This window comes from Alosa sapidissima, chromosome 8 (assembly GCF_018492685.1).
Source record: "Alosa sapidissima isolate fAloSap1 chromosome 8, fAloSap1.pri, whole genome shotgun sequence".
In the NCBI taxonomy this organism is placed as follows: Eukaryota; Metazoa; Chordata; class Actinopteri; order Clupeiformes; family Clupeidae; genus Alosa; species Alosa sapidissima.
Window position 1 is genome coordinate 17,757,561 of NC_055964.1, and position 24,262 is coordinate 17,781,822.

A 24,262-nucleotide genomic window follows, 5' to 3' on the forward strand; every position below is an offset into this window, starting at 1 on the left:
TATTTTAAGTGCGTGTGTTATACTTCTATGTGCAGGGAATCGTAGTCCCTTGAGAATTCACAAAACATTCACAATTAAAAGTTCAAAGAAAAAAAAAGGAATGCTCGCTTCTGTCTGTCAAACATCATACGCTAAGCTCTATACTCCCCTTTAGTGCTTAATTAAAGCCTGCATGCTATTGGTTTTAATATAAATCTTCACAACACTTATTACGATTTGCTTGATTAACAGTGCTTGTCTTTCAACAAAAAAAAAACTAATTCTAGTAGAAGTCAGGCAAAAGGAGACTACTCATCAATATTATACTAATACATTATTCTAAGTGTAAAACACATGATTTAGGAATCTTCAAAAATTCAGTTGAAACTACACTAATGACAGCATGTTGCTGACACAATTCTGAAGACCTTTATAGCTAGTTTTGTAGTAATTCACATGAACAAAAACAACTATTTTGCATTTAAGTACGTATGTGTCTATTCAAAGAGTGTATAAAAAGAGTATCAATATAGTTTATTTTAATCAGAGCAAAGCAGACAGTTTCTTTAATCACAAAACATTCACAATTAAAAGTTCAAAGAAAAAAAGGAATGCTCGCTTCTGTCTGTCAAACATCATACGCTAAGCTCTATACTCCCCTTTAGTGCTTAATTAAAGCCTGCATGCTATTGGTTTTAATATAAATCTTCACAACACTCTCCCTAGTGCTGTTTTAGCCACAGGCTACATTTTGTGTATGGGATGGTTTCATGGATGTGTTTCTAGTGACGCATTTCATGGATGCACAGTTGCACACTTTTTGACATGTCAGTTAGCCCACTCAAAAATATGATCTAAAGATGAATAAAATCAAATTTACTTGCACACCTTATTGCGAAACAAATTAACTGACTTCCAATTCCTATTAAGAAGCACCTTAGAAAAATTCACTAAACATCCATGGCATGACCTCTCTCTTTCTGATGGTTGTTGAAAAGTCAAACTACATGGAACTAACAGGGATTGTTCTTTCTGTTTTTAGAAAAACAAAAACTACATGATCTTTTTTCATTGCAGATGCAGCAGGCCAAATTTCCAACCACAATTGATGTACTGCCCTGATTAATTTTTAGAGATGTTTTTATCCAATTCAACAGATTTTGAGGCTAGTGCTACAAATCTATCAACAGCAGTGCAATGTGCAAAAAAGTTAATATACAGTCCTGTGTATACAACATTAATTGTGGTTAGAGGCTATACAAAATACTACAGCTAACAGTGGAACAAAAAAACAAATGCCTAACCACGACAAAACAAAAATGTATTTACAAAGAAATGCCATTTCTATTTCAAAAAGTAACATAGATAACAAAAAACATAAAAGGGCCGTTTTTGTCTGTCAAGATCATTTATGTGCCATTATTGATTACAACTCTCCGACCAGTTTGGCTAATTGTCTCTGACTCATTCCTATTTTCCTCTCGTGAGATCTTGAGAGACCTCCAAATCATTCTCCTGAAATTGTTTGAGCCGAAGAAGTAGATGAGAGGATCCAGACAACAGTTAACACCGCCCAAGATCCAAGAAACATAATAAGCAGTCTCCACTCGTCGAAGAACATCACAACTGTCTGAGTAGAACCTCTTCACCACTACTCCTATAGTTCGGGTGACATTCAGTGGCAGGAAACACAGTCCAAATATCAGAAGACAAACAGCAATCATCCTTAGGGACTTTGACTTGACTGCTGGACCATGGGCCGTGCTTGGGTTGATTTGAGACACAGAGCTAGCAAGTAGGCCATAGCAGGCGGCTGAGACAGAGAATGGTAGAAGGAAGCCAACAATGAAGAGAATGAAATTAATAACAAAGTAGGCATCTACAAGTTTTTCCTGATGAATGGTGAGGCATTGTACGCGACGTGACTTTTCAGTGCTGGATGGGAGAAGGTTGGCATAGATGATGCCTTTTGCCAGCAAAAAAATCCAGATCCCACCACAGAGTTTTTTGACGAAGGTTTTTTGCTTCATGAGGCTACTCCGATTGAAATGGACCACCACCACGTATCGGTGGATGCTGATGAGCATCAGAAACAAGGTGCTCCCATAAAAATGTGCGCTGAGTAGACCAATCTTCACTTGACACAGAAACCTCCCAAATGGCCAGCTGCTGTCATTGGCAAAATACACAGCTGCCATGATGGTGGCTGGAGTGGCGAGAGCATCGCTAAGGGCCAGGTGGAATTGTAGAACCGTCCCAGAGTTCCAATGGGGCATGCGGCAACAGAAGACCCACAGGCTGAAACCGTTGAGGCAAAATCCCACCATGAAGACCAGGGTGATAAATACAGTGAGAGAGATGTGCTGGGCCTCAGCAATGCAATCTGCAGTCTGCAAGCTGCTGTTTGAGGTGTTCAATTGTGACAAGTTGTTCATCATGCCTTGGTGTCAAGAGCTTGAGGGTGCGAGAAACATAAAATATTGCTTGATTAACACAAAACAAACAAACAAACAAACAAACAAAAAACATTGCTTGATTAACAGTGCTTGTCTTTCAACAAAAAAAAAAACTAATTCTAGTAGAAGTCAGGCAAAGGGAGACTACTCATCAATATTATACTAATATATTATTCTAAGTGTAAAACACATGATTTAGGAATCTTCAAAAATTCAGTTGAAACTACACTAATGACAGCATGTTGCTGACACAATTCTGAAGACCTTTATAGCTAGTTTTGCAGTAGTTCACATGAAAAAAATAACTATTTTGCATTTAAGTATGTATGTGTCTATTCAAAGAGTGTATAAAAAGAGTATCAATATAGTTTATTTTAATCAGAGCGAAGCAGACAGTTTCTTTAAAAAAGATCAGATCGATATTTATGTATAGTATAAGTATAGATACTCTTTTGATCCCGTGAGGGAAATTTGGTCTCTGCATTTATCCCAATCCGTGAATTAGTGAAACACACACAGCGTACACACAGTGAGGTGAAGCACACACTAATCCCGGCGCAGTGAGCTGCCTGCATCAACAGCGGCGCTCGGGGAGCAGTGAGGGGTTAGGTGCCTTGCTCAGGGGCACTTCAGCCGTGCCTACTGGTCGGGGTTCGAACCGGCAACCCTCCGGTTACAGGTCCGAAGTGCTAACCAGTAGGCCACGGCTGCCCATAAATTCATTTAAATTCATTTAAGCCGTTACAAAGCACCTACTTGGAGATGGTCTTGGAGAGCTTCAGCATGGTCATGATATGACTATGAGCGTAATTGCACATAAGAATGTTTTTGTTGCACTTCATTCGTTGAAGAACAGTCATTTCCTCTAAATGGGGCATTTTGTATCACACATACCCACACACATACACACACCCACAACACACACACACACACACACACACACACACATAAAGAGATAGATAAAGAGAGAGAAAGAGGAAGAGAGAGAGAGGGGAACTGTGGCAACACTATGTTTCCTGATCAGTTATCTGCAGCCCTAAAGCACCACTCTTTAACTCTCTTCCTTGCAGTGTAGTGCAAGTGGGCACCACTAGTGCAAGTGGTCACCGCTGAACCGCAGGTAGCATAACACAACACAACTACTGTCACCAAGTCATCAAGAAAGAGAGAAGTGTGACATGAGAGTGAGAGTCTCCTCATGTCCAATAGGGGGCAGATGGTACTGTAATCGGGTCCTTCCATCTGTCTGTGTGCGTGCATGCGTACATGTGTGTGCGTGCGTGCATGCGCGTGTGTGTGCATGCATGCGTGCTTGCGTGTGTGTGTCTGTGTGTGTGCACGTGTGTAACTCAGACAAAAACTCACCGCCCTCCTACTTGATCTGGATCAGGTTCAAGTTTCACTTTCTTTAACAGAGGGCAAATGTCTGTTGCTTGCTCTTGTTTTTGTAATGTTTCATTATACGAGTTAGTGGGACAATAGAGATAGCTTTATGAATTTTAAGAGAAAACAGTATTCTGATTTGTTAGTAATAGCTATCACATCACATATAACATCCTTGGCTTTGTTGTTGTTGTTGATAGGTGGACAATTCAGAATCACACAAAAAAGAAAGAACAAGGGATTTGACTGGGTGAAATGGTACAAGACACATAATAAGTATTTAAGTACAAATATAATGTAATATATAGGCTATAGGCCTATCCTATATGTATATACAGGACAAAGTGCAGACGCAAGTACAAAAACACTACACAGAAAGGATGCTGTTTTGTTGAGACTAATTGCAGAGGGGAAGGTGTTTTTGTGGGGTCCTGGGGCCTCATTTAAAAAACTGATGGTAGATTCCATCTTAAGACATTGCTTACGCCCAAACCTTGCATCTTCGTACGCAAGAAAATATTCTGATTTATAAAACCGTGCGGAAACTTTACGCAGGCGGCTGCTTATAAATACCGACCTGCGTTGAATTGTGCGTGCGTGCACGAGCGTCATACTCCTCCCATTGTCATCCCACAATATCCCATAAAAGGTCAATGCAAAATGATTCATGAATATGCTAACATTTATACGATCATTTTATTGGCTATCAATCTGGAGAAGGAAGTTAAAGTTGGCAGACAGCGATATAAGTATGACATTTTACAATATGTGAAATAAGTAGCCTACTGACTGACAATTTTGTATCAAAAATAACTTAATGACCGTTTGGGCTCATCATACAGCACACCATAAGGTGCAAAATATTGATATTTGTACTGAAACAAATAATCATATGGATAATAATGCGTGGGGCATTATTTCATATGAGCTGGGTTTCTGGTTGTCTCAGAATCCTACCTTGCAGTCTAAAAAGCTGTTGCCCAAATGAGAGAAAAGACGTATGGTCAGTGTAACTATGCTTGAACAATGTGCATTTTAATAGAGTAAATCTTCTAGGAGACTTAGGAAAAAGGTTTTATGGCTTATTATAGGCGCTTATATTTTGTTCACGAAAACAATATCTCCTTAGGCCTAACACATCCGTGGGTGTCAATGTCAGCAGAAGTCAACATAGAATAATTTGCATTAATTCTAATGAATTTCGCTTTAGGCTACACTGTGAACATGAACTTTATTATTTAGGCTAGCAGTCAGTGCAAGTAGCCTAGTAGATCGCACTGTCGGGAGAGGCATGATTTAGGCTAGGCCTATATTAATATTATTAAGGTATATCAATCAATATCTTACTAAACATGATTTACTGAAAATGTTTGCAGTTTAGTGTAGGTAGACCTATTTAATACTTTGCTACAAACCACATAGTCTGCAATATGAATTTTGTTTTGCGCCCCATGGTTTTATAAATCAGAATATTTTTGAGCGTATGCAAATTGCAAGATTTGGCCGTAGGTCTACTCAATGTTTTAATGTTTCTACACTGAGTTTTATAAATGAGGCCCCTGGAGGTGTACAGACTTTGGGGAGTAGGCAGGCTGCAGCCAATCACTCTCTCTTATGCACTGTTGTCTTCCCCTGGCAGTGGCAGCAGCATACCAGATGGAAATGGATGCACTCTAACCTCATGAGGTTACAAGGTTTACTACATACACTTTTAAAACTTGGTAACTTTCAGATTTGTTAAAACAGTTTAACTTTCCTGCTGCTTTATATGGTATTCTTTATATATAATATTATGTATAATATGGTAGCTTACATGTAGGCATGCTTACCGTGTGAACAATGCTGAGTGGTGGATGGTGAGTTAGACTGATATATGTATAAGCTGGTGGTGATGGATTTAGAACAGGCCCAGACGGAAGTGGTGTAAAATGGAGTTTGTGTGGCTTAGTTGAAGAGACATTGGGCCCTATCTTAGCGATCTAAAACACATGGTCACTAGCGAATAGCTTACATAAATTTAGGGGTTTGTCCAGTCCACATTGGGGGTGGTTTTGTTATCAAATGTCGGGCGCCTGGTGCAAAAAGGCGGTTCTTGTTTCTTAATCAGTCATGGGTGTGTTTTGGGGGTAACTTTAAACCAATGAGAGTGACATCTGTCATTCCCTTTAACAGCAAGCAGCGTGACTTCAAATAACGCATCGGTATTTGGATTGTCAGCGGTGCATTTGAAGGAATCTGTTGCACGGAGGATGTATGGAACAGGTATTCCACTAAACCATGTTTAACTAAAACTAAAACCTGTTTATGACTAGTAGAGTATAGGCTGCACGCATCTGCACTCTTCTATTATTTGAACTCATAGGCAAAGTGAAACTAACTTCACCGTGGTGTCATAGTCAACAACAAAACAGTTATCCTGCAGAGGAGTTGCTACTTTCATCTCGTGACAGTGGGTCTTCAGCTATGCTTCATATGCGGCTTTCGCTATAGACCAGGTTTTTCTTTACAGTGGTAATGCTTTTTAGATGGTGTAAGATAGCTTAGATAACGCGCTAGACCACACCTGAGGTCGTTAATTGCCACACCTCTAGACACATTGTCTAATAAAAGCGCAAGGCAAAAAATCTGAGTGTAAGATAGGAATACGCTTTGCGTCGTGATAAGAATGCGCTTTGTGCTGCGTTAAAATAGGGCCCTTGGTCTGGACTGTTTGTAGGTAGCCTACATATTCTTGAGCAGACTGAATTATAACCGGGACAAAAGGACAACTGAAATCCATCACTATAAAGCTTTACATACATGGAAAATAAAGATCAACTGCATAATTGCCCTGCATAATTAATTAATTAATTAATTAATTAATTAATTAATTAATTAATTAATTAAAAATAATTACTGCAAAAGAGCCCTGCATAATTATTTTACATCTATTAATTTAGTTTGCACAATGTTTGAAACACACACACAGTCATATTGAAACACAATGCAGAATGCAAATTACATTTAAGATACTTTATTTAATCCTACACTGGAGAAGTACTAGTTACAACACAGAAGATGGATCTAGCAATAATAAGAATAAATAGCAGAAATAGTAAACAATAAAAGAATCCAAAATAAATTGTTGAAAAGAATAGAAGTAGTTCACACTGAGCCTAAATAATAACAGTGCAGTTTTTCATAACAGTGGTATTATAACTCCTAATGGCAGACTGAATGAAAGAGCTGTGGTAGCGTTCCTTCTACAAGATGGGTGCAGCAGTCTAATGCTAAAAGAGCTAAGCGCTCCCATTGTCCCGCGCAGGGGGTGAGAAGGATTACACATGATGGATTTTGACAATGTCTATTAACTTTAGCTATTCTTGTGCCCTATGCTCACAGGCAGGAAGATGATATGTTGCCCTTGTTTACATTTACTGTTGAAGGATCCATCTGATCATCTTTTGTCTGATCATCTTGATCAATAGCGGGCTGAACTGTTTGAACTCTGATTCCAATTTTCCTGAGTGAGCTGTAAATTGCTCTGCTAAAGTTCTGTGAGCCAAAACAATAGATGAGTGGATCAAAACAACTGTTGGCTCCAGCAATGATCCACGACACATAGTATGCAGTCTCCACTTGCAGTAGAACATCACAGTTTTTGGGGAAGAACATCTTGACTATAACTCCCACAGTTCTAATAACATTCAAGGGCAAGAAGCAGACTACAAATATAACAAGACAGACAGCAACCATTTTGTTGGACTTGCTTTTAATTGAGCGACCTTTTTTTGTGTTGCTGTTGATCCGGGACACGGACCTTGCTAGTTGACTATAGCACCCAACAGCCACTGAAAAGGGCAAGAGGAATCCAAGGATGAGCAAAAAAACGTTGAGGATGAAATACGTGTGTATGTATTCTCCCTGGTGGATGCTGAGACACAGTGTGTGGTTGTCCACTTGACTTGTGTCAAAGACCACAAAGCAAGCAGTGCCTTTAGCCAGCATCAGCAACCACACCCCAGCACACACAGCATGCACACACTTCTTTTGCTTTATCCAGGGGTTCCGCTTGAAGTGGACAACAGTCATATACCTGTGAACACTGATCAGGGTGAGAAACATGACGCTGCCGTACAAGTGGACAAACAGCAGAGCGATCTTCAGTCGGCACAGGAAGCTCCCAAATGGCCAGTGGCTGCCAAGGGCGAAGTAGGCCACCATGAGAGGTGTGGTGAGGGTGATGATGACATCACTCAGTACCAGATGGAACTGAAGAAGGGTTCCGGAATTCCATTTGGGCATCATGCAGCAGAACACCCACATGCTGAAGCAGTTGAGGAAGAAGCCCACCACAAAGACTAGGCAGAGCAGCACGGCAATCGAGACGTGTTGAGTGTGTATGCCACAGGACTCCAGCGCACTTAGGTTGGCTGGGCTGCTGTTGAAGAACAGCGCAGACAGGGAACCTGAACCATTCATAATGAACTGTCTGAAAGTCTAAAAAAATAGATCAAAACAAAGTCTGGTTCAAAATTTAAGGCAAAATATAGCTCTGAAGTAGGCCTACTAACATCCTTTAAAAGAAAAACGCCTGTTTAATATGTTATCATGATCTTTTATTCCAAGTCAATAAGTTTAACATCATTACCTGGGTAACACATTCATAATTAGCTGAACAACATAAATGGTTTTAACAAAATGTTATTGTAGTGTTTTGGTATAAGATGCTGATCAACATTGCATTCAACGCTCTGAAAAGATTATCTGCAAGTCGTTTCAAAGGTCGTTAAATATAGGCTATGTTGTGTTTTTTTTACTTACGTGTAGCCTAGTTCTGACAATCGACAACCACTCAAGTTACTGCGTCAGACGATTTGATGTCTTAAGTTGGTGCGTGTAGCCTAAAAGGAGGATATAGGCTAGAAACGGAACTGAAGTATAGGGTCAAAAATAGATTACTGAAACAAATCGGCAAAACATATACTCGAACTATACCACTTACACGCATAGCTCACACGTGATAGGCAATGTAGCCTATTCATTCATTCAGCTTTGCAAGAGCAGCTGATGATGCTAAAATGTTTGAGGTGTGTCTTTGTCCACATCACAATGATTCTGTTCACGCAATTATTTCGTCACATTGTCTGGTCAGGAATCCATAATTCGAAGTTTCAAAAAGAACACCAACTTAATTTTGGAGAAACCCTCGCATGACATTACACTCTGTAGTAGACGTTCCCATAGGCTAATATGCTGACTGACAAGGATGTTCAGGTGATAAAGTTGTAGGCTACACTGATACCTCTGTTCCAATACTGGTAAGTTGGCATAATTATAGGTTACATTCATGTTCTAGGTTTACGGAAAAAAATGATTTATGCTATTAGCAAATCAGGACTAGCCTATAGCGAACGAACGAATCTTGAAACGCAGATGGCCATGTCCTGTCAGTGGAAGCTGAGTACTCCACCTAGACCACGTCAAACAACCGGGAGTGTGTTGGACAACTTGCGATGTGTTGGACAGTCCGCTATCCATCAAGAGGGAGACACGATAAGGAACGTGTCTGAGGCGGCGAGCAAGGATACAAGGAAAACGGTAGATCAATACATAGCCTACAGGCTAGTGACAATGGTCAGAAAGGGCTTTAGTTTTTGAGATACCCCTACCCTACCGGAGGTAGAACTAAACCCAACAATGTTTTTCCTCATCTCGGTCTCCCATAGGCCTATATGAAATCGATTCTTGGCTAAAAATATTTTACTGCTAAGATTGTTAAATTAAAAGATATTGTTATACACCCCAAAACCAGTTAAGGCATATAAATTAGTGCAGATCAATCACACAAGCTCTGAGAACTTTGTAACATATCCCTGGTAAAGCAGCCACAAAGTAAATGAAACCATTCTGCATAGATATTCATTTTTTGCATGTCCGCCTATTTTAGGTATGTGTTTACATGTCTCTATTCATTCCATACATCAAGATATTCACATCCAGTCTTTTCTAGTAGGTAAAGCAACTTCCTGACTATAAACATGGCAAGTTTCAAAGTTCTCAGAGCTTGTGTGATTGATCTGCACTAATTTATATGCCTTAACTCCTATACGGACAGGCTATATTTTAGTCCTTTTTCTTAGCAGTAAAATATTTTTAGCCAAGAATCCATTTCATATATGGGAGACCTTAGAGATGAGGAAAAACATTGTTGTGTGGGGCCATTGTCACTAGCTTATTCCACTGCTTGGTTGAATTTCCCATTGTCCTACGTAATTTAGAACGACCATTAACCGTATGTTATCTGCACACCTATGAAGTAGATCCATTGTTTGGCCATATCACACTTGTATATTAATTCGCCAAACTCGTTGTGAAGTTTAAATTAACTGTCACGTTGCATCCGAGCTGTAAAATGCAGACATTGCAACATTGTAGCATATGACGGAGGTGGCTTTTAGCTAGATGGATGACAGCAGGCTAAGTAAAATAGCGATGTTTCAAAGCTAAAGTTCATCAGAATTTGGGATACGACCGCTTGACAACGGGAGAGATAGAACTAACGACTGGCCTTTGGCCGTAGCAACCATCCATTTAGAACTAGTAACAGCAGTTTGTCCTGTGAGTTGAGAAATTAGTTGATATGTGTCGGAAGAAATTAGTTCTACAAACAAGACAGTTTTAGCGATTAAAACGTTTAAATTGTAACAGGAAATGAACATAACGCAAGTGGCAACAGTGGAATAAGCGGGATAATGGACTCCACGCTGGTCTGTTCACAGAAGTTAATGCACTACGAGGTTTAAACGGCCCTCCCTTACCTAATAGGCTAATGTAGCCTACTGTCAGCAATCCTTTTGTGTTTTTGTTTATTCATTGTGGAAATAAAATGACCCTCTGATTATTTTTCTTTCGCAACATAGGACAAGGACAGTCAAAGTCTGCCCAGTGCTCTGTATTTGAGATCATTCAAGAACAGTGAGATATTTCTGCTGTCCATTGATACAAGGTAGGCCTATTTGCAATCGGCCTGTGATAAAGCATCGAAATACCAATGCATTTTAAATATGAACATTGATTGCAAAATCATGCTGATCATTCAAGAACAATTATATTTCTGTTGTCCATTACTACAAGGTATTTTATCTTTAATAATAACAATTGATTGCAATATCATGTCAATCATGGATCATGTATTAATTTTGAAGGTGTATAGAACCAAGACAAGTCATGCCACACATCAGAAGCTCTTGCCTGTCCCGATGTTCTACAGCACACTGGGCTTCATATGTGAGATAATTGCCATTCTTATACACTACATAGACAAAGTGGGATGCCTGCATTACACCCACAGGAAATTACATCCCATTCTTAATCCATAGGTATTAATATGTAGCAGCCTGCAGTTACCTGTGGAGAAATCGCTTCTCAGTGGGCCAGTCAAGGTCTTCCACACCAAACTCACCCAACTATGTCTTTATGGACCTTGCCTTGTGCAGTATAGTCATGATGGAATAAAAAAGGGCTTCCCTGAACTGTTCCCAAAAAGTTGGAAGCATATAATTGTCCAAAATGTCTTGGTATACTGAAGCATTATGATCTCCCTTCACTAACCCAAGCCCATCCCTGAAAAACAACTATTCTGTCCACCACCAGCAGGACTGTGCACAAAGCAATGCACATAAAAAACAAGTTTAAGTGATTTTAGTATGTGAGAACTTATCTGATTCGCAGAGAACAGCTATCTTACAACCTCTAAAAATCATTACGCCACTAACCAAGAAAAACCTGGTCTATAGCAAAAGGTGCATATAAAGTACAGCTAAAGACGCACTGTCACGAGATGTAAGCAGCCCTTAGCAACCAGTTCCAAACAACTCCTTTGCAGGATAAATATCATTAATCAGTCATTCGAACATTATTGGGGTTAGTGTTGCTTTTTTCAGGCTATGTTTTCAATGGTAACCCCAATGTCAGTCAATGGTGAAAGTATGTAGTGTAGTGTGTAGAACTGTTTTGTCGTTGAGACCACTGTGAAGTTTCATTTTGCCTATGAGTTCAGATGATAAGGAGATGTGCAGATGCATGTAGGCTATTAGTCACAAAGAATAAAGAAACAGAATAGCACAACCCTTTTGAAAATTGTGCCCAATGTCTGATCACAAAATCATGCCGAATGTGGACTGGACACGCCCTAAATGTCTTTAAGCTTTGCGCCTCTTACCAATTGTTTCAGATCGCCAAGATAGGGCCCATAGTGTACATATCACATACACACCACATCAATATTACGTGATTATTAGTGATTACGTTTTTACAGTTCAATATTTTTCATCCTCCAGAGTTCAAGTGATTTCCAGGTGCTGTCTACTGCATCACAGGGCTCTTGTGGAACCAGGACCAAGATCAGATCACAAACTAAGAGAGAGGGTGTGGACTACAGACAACGAGAAATGCAGAGAAAATCTACAAGTAGGATTGGAAGAAATAGGTACAGCATTGATTATATGTTACAAAACATCAAAGGCTTTAACATGCATCCCCAAGTATGAAAAAATGGCAATACGTCCTTTTGAACGACATACCAATTCAGACAATATCTATAACTTTACTTTGGCTTTTCACAGTATACTAGTCATTCAAATTAATTTGTGTTTAATCAGGATCACAACATAAAATATAGCTGCAAGCAGCAATGCGGGGGCCAAGCAGTGCGCTATAGCAGGAATGGCATTGCCATGCCATGAGCAAGCACTCACAGCAAGTTTGATTGCCATTGGATAAAGAATGGCTGAGAAATAAGCTCATTTACTTTGTTACAGCGCCCCTAGAGGCCAAATTACACCAATGTCCTTGTGCGCTCTCACAATCAGCTACCATGTCCCTCTACCAAGTTTGGACTTCATACACCAAAGTGTTGCTGAGATGTGAGCTCACTTTCTTTATTACAGCACCCTTAGAGGTCAAATGAGACCACTTTCCTTGCATGTCCTCACAATCAGCTAATATGTCCATGTATCAAGTTTGGACTTCATACAACGAAGCGTTGCTGAGATATGAACCCACTTCTTGTATTACAGCGCCCCCTATAGAGGCCAAATGATGCCAATTTCCTACTGTGTCCTCACAATGAGGTACCAAGTCCCTGTACCAAGTTTGGACTTCATACATCAAAGCGTTGCTAAGATAGGAGCTCACTTCCAGTATTGCAGCGCCCCCTATAGAGGCCAAATGATTCCAATTTCCTAGTGCGTCATCATAATCAGGTAACAAGTCCTTATACCAAGTTTGGACTTTTTACTCCGAAGCGTTGCTGAGATACAAGCTCACTTCCTGTATTACAGCGCCCCCTATTGAGGCCACATGATGCCAATTTCGTAGTGCGTCCTCACAATCAGATACCAAGTCCCTGTACCAAGTTTGGACTTCATACATTAAAGCATAGCCGAGATGTTAGCCCACTTCCTGTAAGGCGGCATTGTTGCCATGTGTGATTGGCTGTCACGGGCAAATAAACTTGAAATTAAAAAATCTGCCAAGTATCGTTTGTGCGGCTCGGTCTGAAGATCATCTCCGCCAAGTTTTGTGAAAATTGGATGAAATTTGTAACCGCTGAAACTTTTCGTAGTGTTTGGACCAAATCCAATATGGCGGAGGTCCAATATGGCGGAAAGTGATGGGATAGGGGTCGATGAACTCGGGATGTTCCAAGGATTAAGACGCTACCTCAATTGTGAAAATCAGACAAAAGAGTCAAGGATCACGTGCATGAACGCATGTCCAGCATTGAACTGGTGGTGGCGCTAGAGTGTTCAATGTATATGCATAAAAATTGCTGTGAGTGATTGGGACAGTGTCCTGACTAATGGTATCGAGTTTTGTTATGTTAACTCAAAGCGTCACGGAGATGTTAGTCCACTTCCTGTTTGGCGGCTTCATCACCATATTTGATTGGCTGTCACGGGCAAACAAAAATGAAATTGAAAAATCTGACAAGTATCGTTTGTGCGGCTCGGGTTGAAGATCATCTCCGCCAAGTTCTGTGAAAATCGGATGAAATTTGTAACCGCTGAAACTTTTCGTAGAGTTTGGACTAAATCCAATATGGCGGAGGTCCAATATGGCGGAAAGTGACGTAATAGGAGTCTTTGAACTTGGGTCAGTCCAGGGATTCCAACAGTGCCTGATTTGTGAAAATCGGATGCACCGTTCAATGGTCACATGCGTTAATGCAATCCAGTTTTGACCCATTGGTGGCGCTAGAATGTTGGGCATAGAGTTCTGTAAATTGGTGAGAGTGATCATGGGACAGTGCTAAATCAGTGTACCAAATTTCATAACTTTAGACCCAGCGATTCAATTTTTGGCCAGATTTTGACCTGTTGGTGGCGCTAGATGGCTGGGTTTAGAGGTCTGTAAATAAGTGTGAGTGGTCAGTGGAGTGTCCCGAAACTTTCTGCCAAAAAATCTGAACTTTTTAGCCAGGCGTTCTATGGGCGGCCATAGACTCCAATGGCAGACTAATAATAATAGGAAAAGCTAGTAACTCAATGGGTGCCTTCGCAGCTTCGCTGCTTGGCCCCCAAATATAGCATGCAGCGTGTGTTGCCTCTAAATAGCAATTCTCCTTGCAGCTTGAAGCCAGTGACTCCGCTTCTCTTTCAAAAGCCCTGCATTTCTCAGTGTGCTGGTATTACTCCAGGTAAGACAATCAAATCTTGAAATCAGTCTTAGGTTTATAACGGCAAGTCAAATACAAACTGGGTCATTTAGGGGCCGTGCACACGACGCCGGTTTTTGTGAAACCGGTGAGGTTTTGTTAACGGTTACGCCTTGCATGTACACGACGCCGGCAGTTTAGGAGACCGAAACCGATAGCTTTTGAAACCGGCTTCCGTGTGGGAACTTTTGAAACCGCCAGCTAACTTTCGCCGTGTAGACGCCTGTAGGTGCGAAGCCGGCAACTTTATGACGACATAGCCCCACCTCTCAACTCAGCCACAGCACTCGACCTGACATGTTGCTTGTCAAAACAAACCAAACCATTTATTTATCATATTAAAATGTTTTTCTTTCCCCTGTCATGATTTATGTGCACAATGTAGCCTAAGTTAGAAGCACACGTTAGCTTACTGCATGTTAGTGTTTTCTCCAGTGGTGCTCAGACCTAATGCAATCCGTAGGCTAAGCATTTGAAATTTCACATAGCAGTCACATACCTTGAAAATGAACTTTATTAGTTTAACAGTTGAATTGAAAACCGAATTGTCTGTAGTCTCCTTATTTCATGCGACTGCTTAACCAGAGCACTTATTAAGACATTCTCTGGCTTAACAAACTGTTTCAACAATGTTTTCTTCTACGCGATTCACGCGAAATAATCGTGAAGCTTCTGCACAGCGGCGCCATCGACTGGTCTGGCATATGCACTACAGCACATTTAGCCGGTTACACCTCTGTGTGTACACGCGAGGTTTTTTCTTGCCGGAGTCGTTAAAGGTGTGAAAGCGGTAAGAGAAAATCCACCCGGCGGTGTCGTGTAAACGGCCTCTTAGAATGGAAGACAACACATCTCCCAGATAATGATGATGTCTATCTGGGGTGCCTATCTTCTAGTCTCAGAGCAGGGTGAAGAGAATACAGTGAAATGCCATGAGGTGAAGATGAAGACCCCACTGTTCAGGCAGCACTATGAGGTCATGTTTCAAGATGCACCATGGAGACCTCTGAGAAGTTCAAACAAGAGGTAAGAATAGGGGGTCTGATAAAGCATGTGCGTCCCTGGGCTGAATCGGCAGATTAATCCAAACTTCACCGCATGATAGTGCGCAGTAATAACTCGCTCTACTCCTGTATTACATGACGGTAAACAATGCTGATGCTTATCATACATACTATACTCATGCCCATAATCTTCTTCACGTATCACATAAGCATATTTATTTGACATTTGTGTGCACTTGTACAGTATATATCACAGTGACACTGATCTTTTATCAGCTATTTATTTCCTGTTTTATATCTTTGAATGAATGCAGCATCATTGGAGTCAGACGACTAAATATTTGTATTTAGTCGTGATTTGTTTTACTCATAGATTGCAATTAGTCAGCAAAACTTGCCATGGCCTTGGTGGCATCTGTTGAGGCTACCACTGTCAGGGAATGTGTTGCGATGTTGAAATGACGCAAAACTAGATGGTTTGTAGCTGCATTTGTAGTATACTGTGGAAATGAGTAGCCTACACTGCATCCCTGTGGCACATAAATGGAAGGATGATTAAAAATTGCATCAATGTACAGTGATTGTAATACATTTAAGTTGAAATGTAGACTATTTGCTTTCCTGTAAAAATAAAAAGTAAGTTTACACTTGCTATATTAAAAATACAGGCCTCCCAGTAGGAACTGCATGCATTCAAATCTTATTTTTCCCATAATGTGTATGTCAACGTTTATTTCAAAAGACAGTCAATCCTCATATTTATTTCATGGCACATTGCAAGACCGTGCATATGGAATGTAAATGTCAATGTGGTTTTTACATTTAATCTTTTATTTATTTATTTCACATTTTATTTAACTTTTTATTTAATCTTGTATTTATTTATTTCATATTTATTTATTTTTCATATTTCATTTATTGATTTCATATTTCATTTAATTTTGGCACAAAAAACATTCCATATCCTTCGCATGATCAAAACCAGTATTGCAAACATTTCTGAAGAGCTATTCTATCATTCCTCTCCGAGACTAATGTTGTTAGCTGCTCTTTGCTAGAGGGGTTGTGTTGCGCTACCTAAAAATAAAATCCAACTACTGTATGTACTGACCTGTTCTACATACTGTATGGCATTTTGAAGCTTCCCCTTTCTCATCAACCATCTTGCAATTCTCCTTTTAGTGCGGTAGCATAGAAACATTGAACTGGTTGAGGAAGTGAAGATTTCCGATACTGACACAATGCACAATTTTAAAGATCACTGCACATGCAGCAGATGACTAGCCTAGAAATCTAGACGCACCCTAGCGGCAGCAAATTACATTTGCTTCTCGGGCTAGTAGATGACACCTTGGATTAACAATGACTATTTAGGTGTTTTTGTTTTTGAATTCATTAGGTAAGGCAAGTGTATTTATAAAATGCGTTTGTGCAAGTTATATTTCATGTGCTTAACATAAATAAAAGCAAAGAATACAAAATCACAAATAGATAACGGCTAGTTTAAAAATAGTAGTATTACTAGTAGTACTAGTCCTAGTCATAAAGACTTCCGTCAACTCATTTTTCAGTTGACATTCAGCTGCTGTTAAATAGGTGTGACTAATCATATTGCAGAAAAGCTAGGCTCTTGGACAAGGCCATGAGAGTAAGGCTTTCCATGTCATCTTCCAGGCCTCTGACTGTCTCAAGCTGTGGCACCTCCAAGTTGAGCGGTGGGCCCCTGGCCACTGTACCTTCCAACACCTGTTTGGAGGCTCCATGCTGCACACCCAACATGCCAAAGCTGGTGCTCCAGCTGGAGGGCCTGCAGCTGCACGGAGTGTGGCTCAACTCCAGAGACACGACTCAGGGCACGCGCACGTCTGGAGCAGCAACAAAGGACCTTCAGCTGGTGGCTTTAGAGAGGGCCAATGAAACAGCCTATAATGGTAAGTTGGAGTGTGAGCGCGCTTGGGACGCAGCATCATCAGACCCGATCAGTCCGAACGAGTCTGTGGGAAGCACTAGATGGGACCCAGGGCAGTTGAAAGTGACTGTGACTAAGAAGCAGAGAGAGAAGAAGCAGAGCTGGACCTAATCTCCTCAATGCATTTACTTTTGGTGTATACAAATAAATCTTTTTATCAAACACAGGGAACCAGCAAGATTCTTTTGCGCAGGTTTCTAAAGAAGACTAGAAGCAGGATAATGCACATAAAGGCACAGACACAAAAATTGTGTGAAACATTGGTATCGGACAAATAGCCTACTTGAGGAATAACGTACCAGTTTATGATTACACTATCTGCTACACGGAACACAAAAAGTGGTTGTGACTAGTTTCCTAAATAATTACTTTATTTACAGCTTACTGTACCACAAATACAATTCACACAACAGAGAGCATATTCAGTGTACACACTGCACATAAGAAAATATACTTTGAACATATACAACAACAATTAAATGAGTCTACATTTCATAAAACGAAAATACACAATAATGCAAAACTTCATTAACAGCCTTTTTTTTTAAAGAATGAAAAATGAGCTTTAAAATAATTTGAGAAAATATAGAAAAGGAAAAAAAAAAACAAAGTAATAACAAGAGTACCCCCAGTCCTATAGCAATCCCACTGATGATCTATGTAATCCAACTGTTGTCCTACCAGTTGGTGGACAGACTGCACTGAGCCACAGACCGCTGCAGGTGTTGTTAGAGCAGACCCATTTGGTGATTTCCCATGATTCCCCCTGAGCTCCAGTCTCAGAGAGGGGTAGTGGGGGTGGCCGGGGTGGTGGGGACAGTGATGGGGTGCAGGCCCAGATCCAGGGAGGGGGGCTCCTCTGGCTCAGGGGGACTCTTCTTCTGGGCCTCCAGCTTCTCCGTCAGCTGGGTGTAGAGCTCCTTCACAGGCTCACTGCACTGTAGGGTCACAACAGTTATTGGTGCGTTAATTCTGACACTAGCTCAGAGGAGCACAAACACTCATAAAAAGTCAGATCAGATTGTCTGTTTAATCTTTTGATTTCCAGGTATTCTACGGTGTTCTGAACGTAAGTGTTGGTCGCCCGTCTTTTGGTTGTTGATGTTTGATGTTGCATCATTGTGTGTAACATGAAACTTCTGAGATAGCTACATAAGACAAATCTCCACTTGGGTACAGTAAAGATATCAGCCGATAAAGCTATCGGCTCATTGTTCAGGTCAATTGCAAGTAATGTATCAGTATTTCTGGTAAAGTACATGTTATTTTAAGCTGCCCTGTCTGCTAAACTAAACCTGAACCACAAAAAGGAGAACTACGAACCCAGAACTGATATCATTGCAGCATGACTAAGACTAGAGGTTAGGGGCTAATAAACCACCAGTGACATTTAAACAACAGAAAACCATGACACATCAGTATACAGTGACAAACCACTAAGACAAACCTGTTTAGGAGGCTCGAGAGTCTTCACTAGGGTTTCCATGACGGAGGGCTGCACTTTCAGACAGAGGTGGTTCAAAAGGCGTAGTGTGTGCCTGTGCACATTCTCCTTGCTGTGATATAGACATTATATGGGGGTTTAGGGGCAGAGGGAGGGGAAAAAACTGTCACAAGACATAATTCATTACATTTCTTAATGCAACACCAAATGACACTGACAAAAGCACAGTTGAACTCGTCTTCTTTATGAATGTGCCTTTGCATGCGTGGCTATACCTGGAGCAGGAGGTGAGTAGAAATGTGTCAAAAACAGCAGCACAAAACTCTTCTGCTCCAAACTCGTCAGACAGCAGAGTCAGGTGACCAGTCAGGAGATGCAGAAAGATGTCTCCAAACGCCGTGTCATTGTGAGTCTCCACTAGCAATCAGAGAAGAGAGGAAACATTTTGTTAAAGTTCAGAGGGCTTATGTTTTAACTGTCCACACTCCCCACATGCACTATGATGCCTGACTTCGCATTGGGCCACAGCCAAGAAAACACAGTCAAAAACAAGTTGTACCAAACTGTCAGTCTAAACCATGTGCCATATGGGCGACACTCGACAGGGAGTTGAAAAACATCTTGCCACCCAATTGTGGTCAATGATCTCTGGGGCCCTCTAGTGGTTGCAACTTACATTAGAACACTGCAAAAAATGAAATCTAACCAAGTGTTATTAATCTTGTAATAAGATCATGTTTCATGCTTGTTTTCAGGATGAGATGTCTTAAAATAAGTCAAACTTTTCCTAAATTAAGTCAAATAATTTCACGAGAAAGCGCTAGGTAAGTCTCTTTATACTGAAAACAAAACAAACTAGTTATTTTTATCTTGATATAAGACTAATAATTTTGGTTAGATTTTATTAGATAAGCAGTTTTTTGCAGTGAACCTACCTACAAGATGGTTCAATGTCATAACTTTATTGTGTGTATTTCTAACTGTATTTTAAAAGTCAATACGAAATACATAATGACTTGTTATACATCGGACAAGTTCCAAAACAAAGCTATTATTGTAAATACTGCACTGCAAAAAATGAAATCTAACCAAGTGTTATTAATCTTGTAATAAAATCAAAAAATCTATTTGGTATTGTTTTTAGTATGAAAAGACTTACCTAGTGCTCTCCCGTAAGATCATTTTGACTTAATTTAAGAAGACTTTGACTTATTTTAAGGAGTCTTATCAAGACAAATTTACTTAACGCACTGGCAGACAAATTTGCTTGTTTTTAGGACAAATTTGCTTAACGCACTGGCAGAAAAATTTGCTTGTTTTCAGGATGAGATGTCTTAAAATAAGTCAAACTTTTCTTAAATTAAGTCAAATGATTTAACGAGAAAGCGCTAGGCAAGTCTCTTTATACTGAAAACAAAACAAACTAGTTATTTTTATCTTGATAAAAGACTAATAATCTTGGTTAGATTTTATTAGATAAGCAGTTTTTTGCAGTGTGGAAGGTGTTTCTACTTACCTAGAGCAGGAAGCAATCTCTGCAGGGCATTTTTGTTCCTCTGCTTGGCAATGTGGAGCACATAATACAGACCCATCTCACAGGCAACTCTGTTCTCCTGAAGGTACCTGAAGTAGAGAGATGCCCAGCAACACATGTCATTACACGTCATTATGAGACATATTTGATTCACAGCAGAATTATGAAATACCTTCCCCTGCAAAAAATGGGCTTGAAAGGAGGGAAAATGTACGGTACTTGTGGTACAAATGGAATTGTTTCAAAATGATGAATGGATCCCACTGTTTAAAAAAAAATCTAAAAACCTAAACAAACAGCATCTTGTAAAAATTCTTCACAAAATAGCTGTAAACATGTCGACACAGGATATCCTTATTGTTCCACAACTTGACTGTAGTTTGCAACTTAATTTTTAGTTGTATGGCAATTGATAATCAACTATACTATCAAGCCCAATATTGTTGAGGTATAGTGGCACTACTTTGCCCACAGACATTACGAGCAAGTATTTAAATTACCATGATGTTATTCCCCTCTGTGGTAGGGCAAAGGTCTTTGTTTTTTAGGCATGGGCATAACTATGCATGTAGATAAAGGCATTTAAGAGCATTTACAGAGCCTAAAGGGACTGGCGTACTTAGTGAAGGTGTCAGGCAGAGTGGTGGGGTAGGTGATGGAGGTCTTCTCTTCACTCGGCAACTTCTGCTCCACAGTGAAGGTGTAGTCATCCACTACTATTGACATCATGGCAGGCAGAAAACGAGTAACCACCTCCAGTTCCTAGGGTAGACAGGGATTTTGTTTTATCCTAGATCCCAGAGAGTCATATGAACACATTTTCTCAGCTCTCCGCACTCCATGAGTGCATATGCGATGATCATACCAGTCGAGGCTCTTTGAAAACTTGACTGTCGATCATGTCCCACGCGCCTTGTCCCAGACACAGCATTCTTAGTAGTAGCAGTAGGTCTGGGCTGTCCTGTTCTCACACAGGCACATACACAATGAAAGATGCATGCAAGTGACTAATATATTTTAAAATGTATTCAGTATGAGGAGAAATGATATTAAGTATACTGAAAATCCTTACTCTGGGAAGAGCATCCTGGCTAAGCAGCTCTTGCAGATTCCTTACAGTACTCAGGACCAGGGTGTTACTGGCAAATGGGTCACAGAGTATCATAGAAAGATCCCTTAAAAGAAAAGGGGGTAAATGTAAAGTACTCAATGCTAGCCAAAGGTGATCTGAAATGCACTGCGTTCGGTTTTGGCCCTGCATTGTTTTTCATACCCCAGTACTTGTTCCTGCCCTTTCTTGACCCCGTCCAGAAAGCCTTGCAACTCCCTGGCTCTCTTGGCATCAACAAACTTTTCCCTGATGCACGCATCCAGACACCAGGTGAACTGTTGAAACAGAAGAATAATTAATGCATGAGAAATATCATTTTTAAAGGCTATATTACAACACAGACAAGCGACAAACCAATTCTCACAAAACAAAGCTATTTTCCATATTTTCATGCTTGGATGAATGGCATCAAAAAGCTCTTACACTTCAGCATTTTATTATCCAGGCTGAAACAGACAAAACTGGGAAACATTTGGAGGCTCTTTTTGGAGGTTGACACAACAACATATCTTCACATAAAACACACTGTAAAGTCATTGACACACACGTTCACCCTTACCTTATGACAAGGATCAACTAGACAGATTTCACTTATGTCGAGATCATGAAGGGACATGAGAAGCTCTGCCCGCAGGGTACAGTAGTGGACATTGCGTGTCCGTAGGAACAGAGTGCGCAGAAACTGCAGTACCATGTCATACAGCTTCACATTCTTCCCAATCATCTGGGTCAGTTTTAGTACAACCTGAGAGCAAAGGGCAGAAACACGGCCTTTAACATTAACTGAGATAACAGATGCTTCATCTTCACAGGATTGGAAGAAATATGCAGAGACACCTCAGTTCATCAAGTCCTGTGAAACAAGTTAAGTGTATCGATTTGGTTTACCTCTCCTTGGCGTCGTGTCTTGGGTGAAGGACTAAAGAAGTTATGCAATATAGAGAGATCACTGCTAAAGAGTGCAGCCTCTTTCTCCACAATATATTGCTTCAGAAGAGGGGACACTTCATCTCCAAACAGAGCCTGGTTGTCCTGCCAGATCTGTCTTTTCACTTCAACAGCACAGACCTTGTAGAGCTCTTTATCAGCCATCACCTGCTTCAGCTTTTTCTCAGGGACCTAGCATATAGGTTTGAAACAGGGTAGATGTTCAAAGAAACAGAAAGTGGGAATTGTTTTGCACTCCTATTTATTTCAAGAGTTGTGGCCACTGTTTCTTCCTGTTGGGAATGTCTATTACTTACCTTTGGCAGGTGTTTGAGAACCTGCATAACTACGGGCTGAATGGAGGGCATCTTCACCAGGGGAAAGCTTTTCTCCAGCAACTCCTCCAGTTTAGAATACCTAACATCCCGGGGGTTTAACACGTTAGAATATATCGCAAATATGTTATTGTGATATTTCAAGAATCTCATGTCAGTACAGCTTACCTATCCTCGTCCTTTCCTTCCGCTATAGTGGCAACTCGCTCCATCAATTTGTCACGCAATTCGTCAAAAACCGACTGATGGAACTCTAGTCTTGGGGTACCATGAAGGTCCAGAAATGGTAGAGCAGACTGCAGCGTTGGCAGCAATATGCCATTTTCCATCTAGATCAAGAATCATCATTTCGATTAACAGTTACCGTTTGTCAAGGCGAAAATACCTGCACGACTACAATAACATGAATTAGATATTATCTAAATGATGGTGTGTGATGGTCTACTAACCAAGTGAACTGACATAAAACAAATAATTATCTGCGTTCTTCCTTTCATTTACTGTTGTTTAACCCGCATAGCTGCTAATGTATAACGATGACATGCTGCAATAACATTAACGCTAATGAACGGATGCTAGCTAGCTAAAATGTACGCTGACCATGCATACAATTTGCCAGACTATATAGTATATAGTATATAAAATTCCAACACAAAACATACTTTAAAAATCACTAAAGAGTGCAAATACTAGTTGAAGAAGAGACTAGTTAATCGTGACAGTAACGTTAGGTCGCTGGCTTCAACTTAACGTTACCTGAAACTGGTCAATGGCTTTCAGTGGTTCTGTGCAGTTGGTTAGAGTTTCTTTCAAATCTTCGCCATTAGATATGCCCAGTTCACTTAGCCCCGCAAACATTTTCACCCCTTTGTAGAGGTGCTTCCTGTATATTTTGAAAATATTCAACTATGCATACACCTAAATATTTATCCACAACGTTAAAACTGTCACTTGTTGTTGGTATTGTTCAAGTGAATCACACTTCCTAAGCATGCAACTCTGCAAGAGGCTCGTGTGGATGCGTGCACTCGCAGACATAGTTCCGTTACGCACCACTTTGTCAGTAGGAGAGACGAGACGACTGCCCAGCTGACTCTGGTAGCCTAGATCACGTAGACAGTTGGGCGCAATCGATTATTTAATAAATAAATGTTAATTACGAATAATAATAAAAAGGACAATTAAAAAAGCACAGAAAAGATATTATACAGTAAGGTTTACATGTTGTAATCCCATTTAAAATATTTGCCATTACAATCAGGAGCTATAAGTAGGGTTGCCACCTGTCCAGGATTTTCCTGATTGTCCAGGATTTTCATGGTCTGTCCAGGAAAATAAAAATAAAAATCCTGGACACTGAATGTCCCGGATTTTTGTACATGATGCGCAAAATGTGTATTTCAGTTTAATTGACGCGTGCC

The 24,262-nt window shown here is 40.3% G+C and overlaps 4 protein-coding genes across 7 annotated transcripts; 1 reads left to right on the top strand and 3 right to left on the bottom strand.

Annotated features, from left to right (window-relative positions):
- Nucleotides 1-453: 453 nt before the first annotated feature.
- On the bottom strand, nucleotides 454-3,283 carry LOC121715413 (P2Y purinoceptor 2). 2 transcript variants are annotated; one of them, XM_042101106.1, is made up of 2 exons: nucleotides 3,192-3,283; nucleotides 454-2,462 (listed from the first exon to the last, which is right to left on the bottom strand). In XM_042101106.1, the coding sequence occupies exon 2, from the start codon at nucleotides 2,415-2,417 to the stop codon at nucleotides 1,389-1,391; it is 1,029 nt and encodes a 342-aa protein (XP_041957040.1). In that variant the 5' UTR covers nucleotides 2,418-2,462; nucleotides 3,192-3,283; the 3' UTR covers nucleotides 454-1,388. The 2 variants fall into 2 exon arrangements, with proteins under 2 accessions (XP_041957040.1, XP_041957041.1); XM_042101107.1 differs by having other exon boundaries at nucleotides 454-2,433; nucleotides 3,192-3,277.
- A 3,563-nt stretch (nucleotides 3,284-6,846) lies between these two features.
- On the bottom strand, nucleotides 6,847-8,867 carry LOC121715772 (P2Y purinoceptor 2-like). 2 transcript variants are annotated; one of them, XM_042101689.1, is made up of 3 exons: nucleotides 8,622-8,860; nucleotides 7,894-8,297; nucleotides 7,559-7,648 (listed from the first exon to the last, which is right to left on the bottom strand). In XM_042101689.1, the coding sequence occupies exons 2-3, from the start codon at nucleotides 8,277-8,279 to the stop codon at nucleotides 7,630-7,632; spliced, it is 405 nt and encodes a 134-aa protein (XP_041957623.1). In that variant the 5' UTR covers nucleotides 8,280-8,297; nucleotides 8,622-8,860; the 3' UTR covers nucleotides 7,559-7,629. The 2 variants fall into 2 exon arrangements, with proteins under 2 accessions (XP_041957622.1, XP_041957623.1); XM_042101688.1 differs by having other exon boundaries at nucleotides 6,847-8,297; nucleotides 8,622-8,867.
- Nucleotides 8,868-8,964: 97 nt separating this feature from the next.
- Nucleotides 8,965-17,656, top strand: LOC121715770. Of its 2 annotated transcripts, none has more exons than XM_042101686.1 (8): nucleotides 8,965-9,118; nucleotides 9,234-9,398; nucleotides 10,721-10,806; nucleotides 11,006-11,087; nucleotides 12,140-12,288; nucleotides 14,432-14,499; nucleotides 15,414-15,543; nucleotides 17,196-17,656. In XM_042101686.1, exons 2-8 carry the CDS (start codon nucleotides 9,234-9,236, stop codon nucleotides 17,599-17,601), a joined length of 1,086 nt encoding a protein of 361 aa, XP_041957620.1. In that variant the 5' UTR covers nucleotides 8,965-9,118; the 3' UTR covers nucleotides 17,602-17,656. The 2 variants fall into 2 exon arrangements, with proteins under 2 accessions (XP_041957620.1, XP_041957621.1); XM_042101687.1 differs by having other exon boundaries at nucleotides 8,993-9,118; nucleotides 9,196-9,398.
- A 184-nt stretch (nucleotides 17,657-17,840) lies between these two features.
- On the bottom strand, nucleotides 17,841-23,866 carry nelfb (negative elongation factor complex member B). Its single transcript, XM_042101685.1, has 13 exons — nucleotides 23,598-23,866; nucleotides 23,010-23,170; nucleotides 22,824-22,923; nucleotides 22,468-22,698; nucleotides 22,139-22,324; nucleotides 21,742-21,854; nucleotides 21,541-21,643; nucleotides 21,334-21,429; nucleotides 21,088-21,230; nucleotides 20,451-20,557; nucleotides 19,210-19,351; nucleotides 18,938-19,046; nucleotides 17,841-18,428 (listed from the first exon to the last, which is right to left on the bottom strand). The coding sequence occupies exons 1-13, from the start codon at nucleotides 23,697-23,699 to the stop codon at nucleotides 18,270-18,272; spliced, it is 1,752 nt and encodes a 583-aa protein (XP_041957619.1). The 5' UTR covers nucleotides 23,700-23,866; the 3' UTR covers nucleotides 17,841-18,269.
- Nucleotides 23,867-24,262: the final 396 nt, after the last annotated feature.

Excerpts from the sequence above, each read along its gene's own strand:
- LOC121715772 (XM_042101688.1), bottom strand. The coding sequence starts at position 8,279 with ATGAATGGTTCAGGTTCCCTGTCTGCGCTGTTCTTCAACAGCAGCCCA.
- nelfb (XM_042101685.1), bottom strand. The coding sequence starts at position 23,699 with ATGTTTGCGGGGCTAAGTGAACTGGGCATATCTAATGGCGAAGATTTG. Across the intron at positions 23,171-23,597 it reads AAGCCATTGACCAGTTTCAG|ATGGAAAATGGCATATTGCT; the intron begins GTAACGTTAAGT and ends TTCTTGATCTAG. Across the intron at positions 20,558-21,087 it reads CTGCCTGACACCTTCACTAA|GTACCTTCAGGAGAACAGAG; the intron begins GTACGCCAGTCC and ends TCTCTACTTCAG.
- LOC121715413 (XM_042101106.1), bottom strand. The coding sequence starts at position 2,417 with ATGATGAACAACTTGTCACAATTGAACACCTCAAACAGCAGCTTGCAG.
- LOC121715770 (XM_042101686.1), top strand. The coding sequence starts at position 9,234 with ATGGCCATGTCCTGTCAGTGGAAGCTGAGTACTCCACCTAGACCACGT. Across the intron at positions 9,399-10,720 it reads GCAAGGATACAAGGAAAACG|GACAAGGACAGTCAAAGTCT; the intron begins GTAGATCAATAC and ends TTCGCAACATAG. Across the intron at positions 14,500-15,413 it reads GTGTGCTGGTATTACTCCAG|TCTCAGAGCAGGGTGAAGAG; the intron begins GTAAGACAATCA and ends CCTATCTTCTAG.